The sequence below is a fragment of the Panulirus ornatus genome, chromosome 41, assembly GCF_036320965.1.
Source record: "Panulirus ornatus isolate Po-2019 chromosome 41, ASM3632096v1, whole genome shotgun sequence".
Lineage (NCBI taxonomy): Eukaryota > Metazoa > Arthropoda > Malacostraca > Decapoda > Palinuridae > Panulirus > Panulirus ornatus.
In genome coordinates, this window is record NC_092264.1 from 2,948,015 (window position 1) to 2,965,763 (window position 17,749).

Sequence of the window (17,749 nt, forward strand, 5' to 3'; positions counted from 1 at the left end):
AGCTTTCACACCAACGTGACACACGTGGCAAGTGACACGCGCCTGTACACGTGGTGGAGACGTCTGTAGCGCTACTGTAGCGAAATGCGTCATGGGGAAATGTATAGCTGTAGATGTTCTTGTTGGGGGAAACTTTCGCGGTGAGCAAGCTTTGAGGCATCATCTGGAACATACGGTAAGCGCATACTCACTCGAAGCACCACAGTAGGTGCCTTAGTGCACGGAGGGGAGGGAACAGTTTACTGGATACACCACTACTCTCTTATTCAGTCCCTAGCGTACCTGAGGGGTCGCTGGTGCCCGCAATGTAGGAGGCATCCTGAAGTTGGTGGGTGTGATGGTTAGGCTTGCTCGGGCGAGGCTGCCAACGTCAGAAGTTGCTGTGCGGGGCTAGGCTGCCTCGTCGGAGGTTGCTGTGCGGGGTCTGTTCTTTGTCTACTTGACATATTCATTGTTGACACACACACACACACACACACACACACACACACACACACACACACACACAAACCCTCTGTTCAAGAACTGGAACTCATATCCATAAATTATACATGTATATTGAAGAAAATTTACATCATATACATAGAGGAATTATTCTAGGATATTTTGGAGAGGGGGAATACGGAACATGTATCTCATGCATGTCGCTGAAGGCGTTTAAGGGGAACAGAGGTGAGGAGGGAACCAAGTAAGGATTTTACTCTAAATGCTCAACCGTCTTTCCCACACGAGCTCGTGAAACTGCGAGAAGCACTTAAGACTACGTAGGAAAATGGTTAGCTTTTAATATTAATGAAGGCTAGAACATAAGAGGGTGCCTCAATGTCCAACAAAGTGAGGTTCTGTAGCCATGTTATGCCTGTATTCAAAAACATCATTTTATAAGTGCTGGATTGAAGCAGGATGACCCCTATTGCGCGACGGCACATCCCTGAGATATGATGTGACCTTTGACCTGATCCATGATTCAGTTTTAAGGCTTGACCATTATCATACCCAAGTGTCGTACCGTCATTGCTCAAGTGTTTCACCATAGTGCTCAAGGGTCGTGTTCCGGGGTATGTGTGGTTACCCTCCCCCCTAGGGGTATGTGTGTCACCCTACCCCAGGGTATGTGTAATCATCCTGGCCTGGGGTATGTGCGGCCAATCTTTCCCGGGGTATGTTTGGCCGCCTAGCCCCACATTGTCGACCCAGATGAATCCTGCAGTAGGGGCAGCAGCTGGCGCGCCTGGTGTTGCCAGAGTGGGCTAAGTATGCCATGGCCAAGCGTGAGGCTACGTCCGGGCTTGGCTCGTGTGTCGTCGCAGCGCAAGGCCCAGTGCCTCTGTCTCGTATTTACTCGTAGCAGGGACTTGTGTGTGTGTGTGATGGTGGCCGCCGCCCCGAGACCCAGGTGACGTGTGGTGCATGGCGGCTCGCGGAGGTCACCACGCCGACCTGCAGCCGCTCCAGCCATGAGACCATCTCGTCATCACCGCTGGCAAACCCGCGGTCGCCTCCCGCTCATCATCCGCTCCTTGGGAGAGGCGCTCCCCGTCGTCTTTCTGACGCTGGTTGTGGGCGGCCTTCTGCTGCTGCTGCTTCACTACCAGCAGGCGGGAGGACGAGTGAGGGTCACCGCCCCTGCCGCGGTTAAAGCCAAGAAAGGCAGAAAAGTAAGGTGCAGGAGCCGTGAGCAGGTGGGTGTGTGTGACGTCAGGGGTGTTTAGGAGGTGCTGTGGCTTGAGGGGGAGGGTGTCGCTAGCTGTCAGTGACGCCACACACTGGTTTTAGACGACGATTTACTTGGCATCTTGCCCATGGGCTGCCATCTGAGGTTTATTTTGGCCACATTTACCAATACTTGTTTTCCTCTTCTCGCGCCGTATATGCTCTGAGCCATTCTTTATTTCTTTCTCTTCTCAACATCCCCAAATAAAGGTTGCTAAGTACACCATTCTTTCTTGGTAGACCGTCTGTGCTGCATCACCCTGTTCCTGGAGCCCCAATCTTGAGATAAAACCACCACATACTCCACTAGTCAGGGGGCTCTACCACATACCCTACCAGTCAAGGACAAAACCACCACCGTGGTGTTATATTGTCTAATGTTACTGGCCATAAGTCAACACGGGTCAGCCAAGCGTCGGATCCTGGGTGCGGCAGTCGGCCTACACTCTGCCCAGTTGCTCATCATTCCTTTGGGTTGGTCGATCAGTGGGTACCTGGCTCAGGTTGGCGTATGTGTATGTTTTTACGTATCTAGGAGGAAAGACATGGTAGACATATGCAAAGTTAAGGGACGGGGCAAACGAATGTAGAACTTTAACCGCTTAAAACAGAAATAGTAATCACGTATAGCCTTACCATACTACCGTACTCATTTCTTTACGCCCAGTATGTGTGTAAAACCTTCTTCATTAGATGGTCTAAATAAATCCTGTTGGAGTCAACTGAATGACACCTCTTGTGATATCACGTTGTTGAAGATTCATTGCTGATGTAGCAACTATGGTCAGCTAGGACTGATCCAGTCATGTAACATAAAACGCATACTTGTTTGATGATTATTGCCGTGTTTCACGTTACCATAACCATAAGGGCTCTGGAAGGTGTAGGAAAGTGCTGCCTGGCTGGCATTAACGTGCTCTTCTTGAAAAAAAAAAAAAAAGAAGGAAAAGGGGTCATACGTACAACTAAAGTTTCTCAACTTTACGTTTTTGAGAGGACAAAACAGTAAAGTGTGTATGTATTATTAGTGGCTACATGGGTTACATGGAGTGTTATCAGAATAGGTAAGTGGTTAGAGGAGAGTCTGTATGCACTTCTGGTGTGCAGAAAGTGATGTCTGATGAGGTTGGCTAATGGAGGGGTTGGATTGAGAGTTTGGTTGACTGGCAGAACATATTGAGAATATTAAAAGGATGCAGGTGGTTGATGAGCAGTTCACCTTGAAGATCTTGGCTGTGAAGCTTGAGTTTTGCGGGTTGATGGGCATTGAAATCAACACAGATAGTTGTTAGATGTGGTAGTATAGCTCTGTAGTTTGTGATTGGCAGGGCAGTTGATGAGGTGGAGTATGTAGATGCTTGTGTAGTTTTTGAAGGGAGGGTGGTTTCATGAATGAGATCTATGCATATACAGAGAGTTCTTAAATATAGAGTGCCATTGTGTGTTAGTCTTTCATTTCGTTGGTGTTAAGTTGTAAAATGTTTCTGGTGTGGGAATAAGAGTTCACTGAAGGAATTGAGTTAGTGTGGGCACAGTGGGGTTGTGTATTTTGTGTTGGTACATGAAGGATTTTATGCGGGCAGTGTATGGGATTGGGAAGATGTTTTGAGTTCACGTTTCTTACTGGCTGCTGCATGGCCAGAGCTCTTTTGAGTGATCCCTCATGGAGGGGAATGATGTGCTGTCGAGGTGAAACCTCTGGAGGCAATTGATTCATCCAACAGAGACGTGGTCTCTGATGATGGGGCTCTGGCATTGTGGGCAGACTCTCCTTCCTGGTCCAGGCTTTAGGTAAACATCACATGATGAAAAGTAGTGTGTAAATAAATATAATTGAGGTTTGATCCCGAGTTCAGCAGAGTGGCCAGGGACAGCTTGAAACTGCACTCCACATATGACTAAGGAAAGTAGGCTATCCTAAAGCAGGTGACTGTATGTTTACAAAGCCAAACGTTGCTCTGGAGTTCATGGCTCCTCATCGTGCTCCTTCTGCTGGACTATCCCTCTAAGTGTCAGCCCTCTGCATTTGGTGCCTGTGGGCTCTACCTGCAAATGGTAATACTGTAAGCGAGAAGTCACCTGTGACAAGTCTGTACTGTATCGTCGTCTCTAGACAGAACGGAATTCTGGTATTGATGACCTCCTTGTCCCACAAAGGAGCCCATCTTACCCTGCTTCCTTGGAGCTCCAAGAGCCCCATAAACCTATTAATATGTCTTTAAGGAGGCACGCTTTATTATATGGTAGTTGTCATCTGTTTGAATGTTTTGTGGCCACAACCATATGTTCATTACAGGCCGAGAATTTTACTAATTGAAACTTTTCTTGCTGTTACAGGATGAAGATTCTTTGTCACGTCGCCATCAAACCACTATCAGTAATACATCGTCTAGTGGTGTATTAAGTGAAAACAATGGGCTTGTGGGTTTAAGAAACATTGGGAACACTGTAAGTATAAATGAGAAGCTTTGTATTTTTAGGTTCATTTCACAAGAATAAATTACTAGTCACCTATAAGTAAAATGACAAGAATTTCTTCTTGTACCTTATTTGTTATTTTTGACTTTAGGTTCATCTGGTCATGACCTTCTTAATTTAACATAATGATTTGTCATTTGAGGCAGCACTCTAGACTATTCAGCCTTGTGCTGCATGATACAATATGCTACATGTTGGTCACTTCATGTTATCAGGGCCTTCACCTCACCAGCAGCCGTTCCTTTTTTTTTTTTTTTTTTGAGAAAGAGAGAGAAATTGGTCCTACAAGGGACAGCACACGGTTAGTGCTCTCACATATAAATGTAAGACACGGGGTCTCATTTCAGTCGTTCGGTCTTATGGATGTTGCTAGTACACTGGCTTTTGAAAGTACCTGTAATGGAGAATTTTGTTCTTACACTACTCCTTTTTTAATGGGGGTACATCAGGAATGTGCATCATCTGCAACATAATGACGCAGACGCCCTCAATCAATGCACATTGTGTTGAGTGAAACGTGAACTTGCACAGTGACAGTATTGCTTTGTGGTTTATCATAGTGTGAGACTAGGGGTTTCATTCATACATCTGTCATGCAGCAAATGCTTCCTTTGTATATGATCCCAATGATCCCAAGTCATTCCATTGCCATCAAGGCATTGTATTGAACATTTTTTTTCATCCATTTACCTTAATTTTCCGGCAGATTCAGGTTCTACATTCTTCTTTTCTTTTTCTTTTTTCTCCACTCGCTATCTTATATCTTCATTCTGCCATAACCTGTACATGACATACCCCCTCACCTTCCTGGCAAGCAAGAGTAAAGCAGTCTTAACCTGTCATTTTATCAACTTTTCCTCGCCCTGAACTGTGTAGAACCCTCTCAACTTTACTTATAACTCTTGCATTATAAATGTAATCCAGTGACTGTAATATTAAGTCTGATTATTGTGAGATATCCAGATTTATGTGAACCTGTTTTGAAAAACCTGTACTTCTTGTACTGTTGTGGAATTGTAATTCATTATATTCCAGTTTTATTATGCGTATAAATTCGATCAAGTCTATTGATTAACTCAGTTATACATTTGAGATGGTTTGTGAAACATGTTGAATGTTTTTTAAAGTTAATTAACATATGTCCCTTCATATTGCAGTGCTTCATGAATAGTGTGACACAGTGTCTCAGCAATACAAGGTGCCTCTTAGAGTATCTGGTCAGGGATGGTTATTCCTCAGACATCAACACCACCATATCCACCATGAAGGGCGACCTTGTACGCGGTGAGTAACAAATAGTAACGTAATCTTTTCAGCACAGCCATTGTTAAAGGGGTAAAGAACTCAGCAGCCATATATATATATATATATATATATATATATATATATATATATATATATATATATATATATATATATTTTTTTTTTTTTTTTTTTTTTTTTAAACTATTCGCCATTTCCCGCATCAGCAAGGTAGCGTTAAGAACAGAGGACTGGGCCTCTGAGGGAGCATCCTCACCTGGCCCCCTTCTCTGTTCCTTCTTTTGGAAAATTAAAAAAAAAAAAAAAAAAGGGGAGGATTTCCAGCCCCCCGCTCCCTCCCCTTTTAGTCGCCTTCTACGACACGCAGGGAATACGTGGGAAGTATTCTTTCTCCCCTATCCCCAGGGATAATATATATATATATATATATATATATATATATATATATATATATATAATGGTGTTTACAGAAACAGAGGAAACATCGAATGGGGTCAAGTGACCTCGTGATTAGTGAGAAGCAAGGTTGGCATAAAGGTCTTTGTGACCAACCTTTTCTACCTGACTTTGGCCTGACCTGACCCTCAGTCAGGTAAAACCGGACACAAGGTGGGCTTACTTAATACAACACAATTATGTTATATAATGTAAGTTAATCTTGTGGCTGGTTTTAGCTGAGTGAGGTCATGCGGGAGAAGTCATGTCAAGGTCAAGTAGAGGGTGGGTCATTTACACCCTTGTGATAACCTCGCCTCTCTTAATTACATGGTCACTTGACCCCATTTCATGTTTCCTCGGTTTCTGTATACATAAACTCTATTGTATCGATTATCTCTCTTTGTAACTAGTCGTCTGAAAGTGCTCAGGATTCTTGTACTTCCTTTTCCTAGTGGCGTTTCTCCAATAATGAAGTTATTTTTTTGTTGGGGTTCTGACGGAGGTAAATGCAAGGGTCTTGGAGAAAGGAGCAGATATGCAGTATGTAAGTGTATGAGGGCTTGGGAAGTGAGTTGGTGTTTGCTGATAACATAACATGACACAACACTAGTGGCAGATTTGATTGAGAAACTGCAGAAGTTGATGTCTGAGTTTGGGAGTGTGAAAAAGGAAGATGTTGATAGCAAATGGAAAAATAGAAATAAAGTTATTTGGTTTAGCAGGGCAGAATGACAGGTTTGTTGGGTTTTGAATTTGAATGGAGAAAATTTGGTGGAAGTAAGTGTTTTACATTACCTGGTTGTGGTCATGGCAGTAAATGGAACAATGGAAACAGACGTGAGTCATAGGGTGGGTGAGGGAGTGTAGGTTCTGGGAGCATTGAGGATTCTGTAGAGAGATTATTATCTGGAGGATGAATATGGGTATTTTTAAAGGTATATTCTCCCTAACGATGCTGTATGAATGTGAGAAATGGGCTATAGGTGAGAATGTGCAGAGAAGAGTGGATGTGTTGGAAATGAAATGTTTGAGGACAATATGTGATGTGACATAGTTTGTTTGAACAAATAGTAAAAGTAAGAGAGAGGTGTGATAATAAGATGTCCGGTTGAGAAAGCTAAAGAGGGCTTGTAGAAATTGTTTGGACATATGAAGAGAATGATTGAAGACAAGTTGACAAAGAGGATGTATGTGTCAGAAGTGGACTGGACATGGAGAAGGGGAGACCAAACTAAAGATAGATGGATGATTTGAAAATGATTTTAGTGCTTGGGGCATGAACATGCAAGGAGGTGAAAGGTGTGTACAGGATGATTGAATTGTAGTGATTTAGTAAACGGGACAGTGTGTTGTCAGTGGACTTAATTGAGACATATGTAGGAGGTGCGGGAAAACCATAGAAAGGTCTGTGGGGCCTAGCTGTGGATAGGGGACTGGTTTTGGTGCATTATACATTACAGTTAGAAAATGCTTGTGAGTGAGGCCCTCTTTCATCTGTCTGTGGCACTACCTTGCTAGCATGGGAAACAGCAAATAAGTATGGGTAGATAGATTTGCATTTTTCGCCCTGTTTCTGATATTTGAAATTAAATTCTCATATGCAATATCTTTACAGCCTTTGCCAACCTACTGTCAGACATGTGGAATGACGGTGGAGACAACAGTAGAGCCCTCAATACGGGACCATTTAAATCTCAGATCCAGAGGTTTGCCCCAGTATTCTCAGGGTACCAGCAGCATGATGCTCAAGAGTTTTTGCGCAAGCTACTGGAAGGTCTGCATGAAGATGTCAACAGAGTTGCTGCCAAGCCAAAGCCTATAACAGAAGACATTGATGATAGCCTAGAGTAAGTTTTACCTGATTTAATTTCTTTACTGAAAGTGATGATTTAGAAGGTGGTAGTATGCACAGAACATCTGGCTGGAAAGGAGCAGTGTGGCTTCAGGAGAGGTAGAGGATGTGTGGAGACTAGGTGTTTGCTGTAAAGAAAGTGTGTGAAACATACTTAGAGAGAGAGAGAGTGAGTGAATTGCACATGTCATTTACGAATCTGGAGAAAGTATGATGGGGTTAACAGGAAGGCCTTGGGAAAGGTACTGTGAATATGTGAGAAAAATGATATGTTACTACCTTATTCAGCTTTCTCATCTACACTCGTTTTTACCACACCTCTCATGTTATCTTCAAACATTTCCTTTCCAACTCCTCCCTCTTCTTCGCAGATTCTCATCTATAGCCCATGACTCGCATCCAAACAATAATGTTAGGACTACCAGACTATCAAACATCCATTTTCACCCCCCTAGATAATATTCTCTCTCTCTCCACATATTCCTCAATGCAAGGTTTTTATCACCTCTCTTCAACAAGCCACTCTTAATTACTCTCATTTTGCCTACATCAGACACATTTGTCACTTTCTGAATACTCGCTTCATCTCCTTGCCTCATCACTAGCTTTACCACTCCTTCATTTGCCCCTTTCACCATCGTTTTTCTCACACTATAAACGTCCTTCCAGAATGTCTTATTCTCCCAGTGAGTTCTTTAATAATCACTCCACCAGATCTTATTTGCCCTTTTTCAACCCCTGCACATTCCTCATTTACATCTCCCAATCATTTGCACTCCCCTCTAAGTACTGCCCATTAACCTCCCTTTTCTCTTTCTCTAGCAACTTCGCTTCTTCATCTCACTACTCACTACCCCTTCTCACGTACCCACCTTCTGTATGCCACACTCTTCTCTCACTCATGCCTGTGCTGCTTCCCTAAATATCTCCCATTCTTCACTCACTCCCCATGCTTTGTTTACCCTCACCTTTGCCATTCTACACCCAGTCTTTCATGCCTGGTATATCTTCACAAACACACACATATTCAATATTCTGCAGACTTACAATTTATCTTGCATCTCTTAACATTATTGAGTGTATTTGTTCTTACTTTTTTCAAATAAAGTGCAAATAATTTTATTGTATTCACATGTGTCATCTTATGGCTAGTGAGCTAAACATTCAACATGCATTTTTTTTATGCAGCTAAAATGCCTATTAGATACTTCCATTGCCTACTAATTCAATTGATCAGCAATCCTTCCTCTAACCATCTTCATCTGAAATACCTGCAGTCTTCCACACTTCACTGTTTCCCCTTAACCTCAGCTATACTATTATAGATGATCACTTGCCTGTCATCTGCTTATGGCCTGCTTGGCCCAACCATCTTAACTTTCCTTGATCCCTTTGCTATCCAGATTTTTTTTGCATCATGGGTATTTATATCTTTATGAAACTTCAGGAGTTTCCCACCATGTTCAGAGTTTTAATGCAAAATGTTTTTCAAATATTGAAGTTGCTGTCCTTCTGCAGTCAATGGTACTCATGCCATTCTTATCCATTTATTGATTATCCTTTTAGTGACAACCAGAAGGCAATGGAATCCTGGAAGCGGTATCTTCGATATGATGACAGCAAGATTGTTGATATGTTTGTAGGACAGTTAAAATCAAGTCTACAGTGTTCTGTCTGTGGTCATTGTTCTGTGACTTTTGACCCCTTTTGGGATCTCAGTCTACCCATCCCCAATAAGGCAGGTCAGGTGAGACTATCTCAGTGCCTTGATCTCTTCACTAAGGAGGAGGTTCTGGATGGAGATGAAAGACCGGTAAGTGACGTGTGTGATCATAGACTAATTTTTCATCAAATGCTGTAGACATTTATAACATAAGTGTGAAATTCTATTGTTGATGATTTGACATTTTTTTCTGCTTGGTATTTTTCTTGAATGCGAAATGCATCTTTTGTAGATTTTTTGATAAGATCATTCACTAATGCAGCTTAAACCTAAGCCTCAAAACATTGATTTTACCTTGCATAGTGAAATATTTTCTATTTTTCAGACATGCTCCAAGTGCAAAGAACGTAGAAGAATGACAAAATCCTTCAGCATACAGAAGTTCCCAAAAGTTTTAGTTCTTCGTATCCTTTTATCAATTTGAGAGACGTAGTTGTGTTTCCCTACAGAATGCTATTATAGTTTCTAATGATCTAATTATTCATATCATTAGATTTCACTCATAGAAATGTGCTGTTTTCTTAAGGAATATGAAATCACGTAGGTAGACTGTACATCATACTGTAATGTACCAGGATCTGCACTGAATTTGGGTAAAATTTCTTTGGATACATTGCTGTTAGGTAGAATTTTATACATTCTGTGATTGTTTTAAAAATTAATGCATACCATACATAAGCTACACAACCTGGAAGAACAATTATATTAACTCAAGGTCATAAAGATATGAAACTGCAATTTTTATAATCTTAGTCAGGAACGAATGTGCAAAAGATGTTAATGTGCCTAAATGAGTGCTGAGTTTTTAACACATCTTTTTTTCTGCCCTTTTCTGTTCATATATCATTTCTGTTGGCTACACTCCAGAGTCTAGACACAGGATTATGAGGTTTTTGTTAGAGGAAGTTTACAGAGAATTGTGCAAGCCTTCTGCTGCATTTGCCCTTGGCATTTTTATAGTTTTCTTTCCATCCAAATATTCCAAATGTGCCACTGATGCACCTAATGGGGATTTTGATCGTTTTCCTACAGAGCTACACACTGTCTTCCCTGTGGGACATAGACCTCCTAGCATCAGGCAGAAAGAGACAAGTGGTACAAAATCCAGTTTATGTAGACCTTCACTTAAATTCATTTTACAATTCTCTGTGTATTTGATAAGAGAAAATGCATTGATATTTCTATTAGCACTATTCCAATCAGTACAATGGTCATAATTTTTAACAATAACAGTACTATTAAGAATATCTTAATCAAAAAATCAAAACCTTGCTAGAAAATTCTTCAGCTTGTGTTTACAGAATACCTTGTAGAAACTGTAATAAGTTTTATTTGGGCAGACTGGTAAGGATTTCTCTGTTAAACTTAAGCATCTTAAATTTAGTATAAGAACAGGACAAGGTTCAACTGCTTTCTTTAACTGTGTTGAAAATTATGACCATTACTCTCTTAATGTGAAACTTTGGTGAAAGGTTAGGAACATTGGTGACTCCCAAGTCCTTCTCACATGCACATTTCTAAAGCTCTTTTACCCACTAGACAATAATCATACTTGAACCTTCTTTCACTATGTCCTATCTTCATTACTTTACATTTGCTTGGGTTGAATTTCATCAACCATGTATAAAACCAACTTCAGAGTCCCCTTGTTAACTAATGCATTCCTCATTTTTTACTTCTCTCATGACCTTACCATCATGTATAAAAAAAATTTGGGAGGAAACCTTCAGGCAAGTCATTTTATGTAAACCAAGAAGAGTAATGGTATCAGAAAAAGAACCCAGTAGCAATCTGCTAATCATCACAATCCATTTGGAAAAGGCTCCTTTGACATGTATCCTTTGTTCCCTTCCACCGAGATAATTTTCTACCCTCTGAAGGAGTTTCGCCCTTATTCCTGTCTGGTGGTCCAGCTTCTTGACTAACCTCCTATGCAGTATGGTATCAAAGGCTTTTTGGCACTGTATAGTTTACTTTCATAGCACTGGTAAGGAAAACCATGACCATTATCATTCTTTGCATCAGTATTTCAAGTGCAATTGCTACTAGTTTTAATATTGTTTTTCAAATACTCCTTGATTCATCTTTTCAGGTTACTTTTTGTGTTTTGGACTGCAGAGTCATAAAGACCATTATTTACATTATCAAACACTTTTATAAAGTTGCTTGTTTCATTTATATTTTTGAGAATATTAAAAGCTAAGTATGTGTACTTTTGCGTGATACAAATTCATGATAGCCTTTGTTGTTTTAGTAAGAGAGAGACACTTGTAGCCAAAGTGGATGTTTCTTATAGGGCTTCATAACATGGGCTACTCTGCCAATAGTAGTGTTAAGAACAGAGGACTGAGCCTTTGAGAGAATATCCTCACTTGGTCCCATTCTCTGTTCCTTCTTTTGGAAAATTGAAAATGAGAGGGAACTTTTTTTTCTATTTAATTTGAGAGATGAATTAGCCCTTCTTACTAGAAATAAATATATGAGAATATGCTTGAAAATTGATTTTTCCAAGGTTATGGAGGATAATGAAGTTGCTGTATAGGTACACTTATGAAATTAATTTGTCTTGTATGCTTGTATGGTGGTGATGTTCCTTGACTGAATAACAGATTTGAAGCGTTTTTCACCTTTGGAGCGATGGCGTGGAAAGTTGTCATGTACAGTGGAGTTTCCATTGGAGGGCCTTAATTTATCCAGATATGCCTCAAACTCCAGTACGTCTCCTCTCTATAACCTGATTGGGGTCGCCAACCACTCAGGAACAACATACTCAGGCCATTATACAGCCTACTGCAAACATCCCTACTCAGGCACCTGGCATGAGTACAATGACTCTCGGTAAGTAGCTCTCCTTTTCAGAGTTGGAATTTGAATTCTCTGCCACACTAACCCATTGATGTATGTAAGATGGGAGTTTTAGAAATTAACTCATATTTACTTTATATGTCTGTAATTCTGACATCTGTTCCCATCTAGAACTCCCTCAAGGAGGTGGCCATGACAGTAGGATCTCTATAACTAATGAACTTCACTTACAATAGTCTCCATAACTAGTGAACTCCAGTGCGACTTCTTAGCATTTAGTGCCTCACCCTTAAGAGGCCACTGGTAGAGGACAAATCTATTGCAGTGTTTGCAGAGGCTGCTACTTAATATTCCTGCTGACTTCTTCTATTTAATGCTCCTGCGTAATGTTCCTACCTGCTACTTCTGTTGAATGCCCCAGCCTAATGCTTAACCTAAATGTTCCTAACTACTGCTTCTGTCTATTGCTCCTACCATTTTGCCAAAAGGCAGGGCTAGTGCATAGTGCTCACTGCAGGAAAACCTTAAGTTAAGAAAACCAAGCTATGTGTGTTAGATGTTGTCAAATGTTATGTATGACAAGGAGAGACTGTATTTTTAGTGGACAGAATGCCAGTAGTCCACGTGTGGGTGAGGCAGAAGGAAAAAACAGCTATCTGGGTCAGAGGAGTGCAGCTTGAAAAACATTATAGTGCTGGCTCACTATGCAGCAATCACTAACCTTCCTGATACCCAGGTGGGTCCTGGCTGCCTACCAACTACTTCCTACTATATTTTCTTGGAGTCAGTTCTCTTTCTACATATCTAGATAGATTTAGGTACATTTAATACCATACACTAACTCTGCTGATATTTGTGCCGTGCATGGAATAGCTAGAAATGCTAAGGACATACTAGAATGCAGCAACTGGCAGTTTTATTGATGGCCTAAAAATCTTTAAAATCGATAAAAGCATCTATGTCATATAGTCTCAGATAGGAGGACCACTTAAATAGTCTCAGATAGGAGGGCCACTTAAATAGTCTCAGATAGGAGGACCACTTAAAATTTGGGAGGATTTGTGACATATTTAGTAAATTATGTACACAAAATATTATTAGATTAATTATCTGATAATATGGTTTTACTGGCACTTTCATGGTGAACCTTGATAGTAAGTTATTGCTTGAATAGTATAATACTAGGTTAACTATCCATACAAACCTTTTACCAATAAGTTCAGCTTTATAGATGCTTTTCACCAAAAATATATGAAATGACATTGAGGTTAGCTAACCATGGACTTGAACTTTAAGTTCTGGGTTTGGTGCTTTTGATCGGTATGCTTTTGCTTTCTCACATTGTTAGGTGGCTGTAAACAGCATTCTGTGCTGTGTAAGGCTTATTCTGATTAGAAACTAACATTTAGAATTTATATATTTTCTTTGCTTTCATATAATGAGGAAGTATGTGGCATTTTTGTAACTAATAAAATTTAACTAAGTGTTTTCAAATGATTTATGTTGCTGTGCATGCTGGTTGCTCTTCTATTCATTGATGGTTTTTCAAAATAGCATTCACAATGTAAGGAGGCATCATTTGCCACTCATATGTATCTACACTTCTCCCACTTGAACCAGTCACTACTATGCCTAAGCATTCACTTTTATCATTTCTTCACATACTCATTTCATATTCATATTGCTTCCTCCATTTGATTCAGCAGCTCCCCTTCCTTAATTTTCTCATTTTGTTTCCTATCTTACATCCACCTCTTTCCTTTTTCACCTTCCAGTACAATTCCTTATTTTTCCTAAACTTTTAGCTCAACTCTCTTCCAAAATTTTCATCAGTTTTCTTTGCTTACCTCAATCAATTCCTTAATATTCTGCTTACACATCTTATATTCTTCCTTCCTCCTTTGCTGACCTGGTGCATTCCTTTTGAGCAATCTACTATATGCACTTTTCTCCTCTCTTCCATAACATTTCTAATCTCATCTGTCCATAATGAATTTCCACTTTTATTGTTATATCTCACAACCTTGAATCCAGCTACTAATTCTTCTACTTTGAACAGTCTTTCTTTAAAGATTTTAAATATCTCCACACATTACTGCATACATATATTCACTGCACTTACACTTGAACTTTTTGTCACCCCTCTTTCATACTCCTCCTTGCATTTCTCCTGATTTATCTTCTCTCTTGTCAACTTTTTTACCTCTCTGTTCATTCATGTGCCATACCTCCATTTCTGTATGGTCCTCACCTCTACAAGAACTACAAAACAGTCAGAATCTCCAAAGAATCTTTTCATAACTTCCAGCATATAGCAAAACCTTTCTTAACCTTTAATCCACAGCCACAAAGTCAGTAAAACCCTTGTGTTCTCTTCCATTGTATCTCATCCATATAAATATGGAATTCATCTTGCACTGAAAAAAGGTGTTTGCAAGGAATAAATCCCCTCTCAGCACAGACATCCACAAGATAACTTCCATTCCATTCCCACTGACTCCAGGCACTCCACATTTACCTACTATCTGGACAGTTTTATTGCATCCCACCTTCCCATTCACATTAAATATTACAACCACCTTTCTATCCTTCTGATCCCGTTTATGTAGTGATTCAAATTTGCTTTTGATTCATGGGAATATATGAAATGTAGTTTAAGAATGCTTGCACCTTTTCAGAGTGACACATATTTCTACATCAAGAGTATGCAGCCCTGAGGCATATGTGCTCTTTTATGAACTGTCATCTGCATCCTCGAAATTATAATATTTGTATGGTGACTGTTGAACTCAACGTACACATATGTTCAAGATTCTCATGTACTTACATTAATGCTACAGTACCGTACTGCTGGAAAGGTATGTCCAAGAAGCTGCTCAGAAAATAAGATTGGAGCAAGTGAAAGTTTTTTTTTACATCATTCATAATGAAATTGAGGCTTAGTTATACTAAATCATTCATGTACAGTAATGCAGCTTGAACTCTGTAATGGTTGTACTACCTCATTCGAGGCAAACCAAAGTGCACAATGTAACTGCTAAGTTTTCCTAACATAGATGGTGCAGAATTATTAACACCATCGAAAAGTTTTGACCTAGTATAAAAGTAGTATCATTGTATTGTCCCAAATTATTGTAAAGGTGATTCATTCCTATTGTTTTGGCCCATATCTTAGGTTATATCATGTTTAATGCCTTGGTGTGATCAGTTCTCATTATGAATGTCCAGTTTTGGTGTATTTCTGTCTCTCTTGTCTATTTCTTGCCTCCATCATCTGTCTCTCATCTTTCTCTCTCCAGAAACAAAAGACATCTATTACTTATATGTTGTAGCACTTGGATTAGAATTTCATATAAACAAAGAGCATTAGAAATTTTTAAATATATCATAATTTTAACTTTAATACAAGACCTGTACTTAGCAGTTGGAAAAAAAATCCCACAGTAATGAACTCAATACAGAAATGGTCAGTTTTATAGCCATGAATATACATGAATACAAACAATGGCAGCTGCCATGTTAGAATAAATACACACACACCTACAATATATATATATATATATATATATATATATATATATATATATATATATATATATATATATATATATATATATATATCAAATAATGTATACTGTACATACATATATTTTATATTGTAAATAAGATATTCATTGGTTTATGAAAAGATAAATTATAATATATACTGTACTAAGAATGTTGAGGTTATTAATTTAGAAATATCCTGTTATTAACTATGAACAGTTCCAGGTTCTGTTTAATGCAAAACTTTGATTAATTGTACTAATGTTATCATATGATGGTTTCAGTAAGATGTGATTGGTGGCCAATGCTTTTTCATCATTTTCATGACCCTAGTTCACTGCATCTTCATTTATAATGAATGTTCCCTGAAGTTACTCTTTACAGTTCTTTCCCTCTTTATTTATTCATTTTATTCTATTTATTTATTTTTTTATTACTCTATGACAACAGGGTGAACAAGAGTTCTTGGTCCAAGGTGAAATACTAGTTCCCCTTCATAGTCATTACAACACTCCTTCTAGTTCAAATCCTAATCAAGGTATTGGATTAACTTGTTAATTCTGGATTGTACTAAATGCTTTTGCATTTCAAAAGATATTAAAGTATTAGGGAATCTTGTTTATCAGAAATTTGTATTTTTAATGCAAGACAAGATATTGAAAAGATGCAATACATTGTGGAAAATATATGAATATAATGCACCTTGAATGCAACCACAAAGAATTCATTTATCTTTTATGGTCCTCAATCTATAATGTAAAGTACTTTGAATAAAATTTATTAGTGGTTCAAACTGAACACACTTGAAATGAAGTTTTAGTTATATGATACCTATACAAAAGCACTGAGATGATATGTAAAGGTTGAATATGTTTGTGTGACAAAACAGTTTTTTTTTTACTAATGTGACAACACATAGGTTGTATATATTTGGATGAAAATAGTCCAACTGGTGGAGGTAAAAATACTCGTATTTTTTGTTCTTATTGATATGGGGCATTACCCACTGTACTCATATTGCAGACCTCATGACCACTTTTCTAACAATGGATCTGTTTTTCACCTCTAATCCTTTGCGTTGTAGCTGCCATTGGAGCCGGAGCCCTTTCTCTTTCCATGAAAATCTGGAACAAATAACTAAACATCTAACATATGCTCCCAACCTTCATGACTAATCTCCCAACACATTATCTATCTACCTATACATCTGATGCCCATTCACCCCCCCCCTCCCCAAGGAACTCTGACCAAGGGTGTGGCCAAGGCAAGTCTCCACTTTTTCTAGTCCAAACATACCTCCCTCACATCCATCATTCCACACATTCTTCCACCATTTCTCTCCATTTGGTACCCGTCTACTCTTTTTCCCCCTATCACAAGTAGTCTTCCTCTCACACCAACCCTTTTTATTGTACTTTCTATTGTAAACTCTCTGTCTTACATTTTTTCCACATGCCCAAACCACCTCAAAGTATTACATTTCACCCACTGTACCACCCCACAGTTCATTCCCTTTGCAAACCCCTCCTTTCTCTCTTCATTTCATATAGTCATAATACATGCTCCTTTCAAATACCTGATTTCCAAAGCCTGGATTCTTGACTCGCTCCATGTCCAAGTTTTGTTTGCATAGGTCAGGTTTTGGAGGATTATGCTTAATAATTGGAGTGGTATAACTAAGAGAGGGGCAAGGAAACATATTAAACTACAGCATCATTGCTTTATTGGTTAAGGCCTTTAAAGTGAGATAGCCCAGGGACAATGAACTAATGTATGTCATAAGGACCATAAGCCTTGCTTGAGTCCAGTGAGAGAATTGCTTTTCAGACTGTTCAAAAAAGATATGACTGGGAGGGGCATAGAATTAGTGAGAAGAATATCAGGGTGAAGGAAAGTTAGAGTTATCCAACTTAGATCTGGAGGAGAAACAA

The 17,749-nt window shown here is 39.3% G+C and overlaps 1 protein-coding gene across 3 annotated transcripts in view; it reads left to right on the top strand.

Moving 5' to 3' along the window:
• LOC139761617 (uncharacterized) overlaps window positions 1–16,631 on the top strand; it is a 152,861-nt gene extending 136,230 nt beyond the window's left edge. For all 3 annotated transcript variants that reach the window (XM_071685876.1, XM_071685878.1, XM_071685877.1), the window contains 7 exons: window positions 4,051–4,161; window positions 5,349–5,475; window positions 7,508–7,739; window positions 9,311–9,557; window positions 9,793–9,871; window positions 12,077–12,305; window positions 14,951–16,631. In XM_071685876.1, coding sequence (XP_071541977.1) covers window positions 4,051–4,161; window positions 5,349–5,475; window positions 7,508–7,739; window positions 9,311–9,557; window positions 9,793–9,871; window positions 12,077–12,305; window positions 14,951–15,038 — 1,113 coding nt within the window. In that variant the 3' untranslated portion in view covers window positions 15,039–16,631. The remainder of the gene's footprint in view (window positions 1–4,050; window positions 4,162–5,348; window positions 5,476–7,507; window positions 7,740–9,310; window positions 9,558–9,792; window positions 9,872–12,076; window positions 12,306–14,950) is intronic.
• The last annotated feature ends 1,118 nt before the right edge of the window (window positions 16,632–17,749 follow it).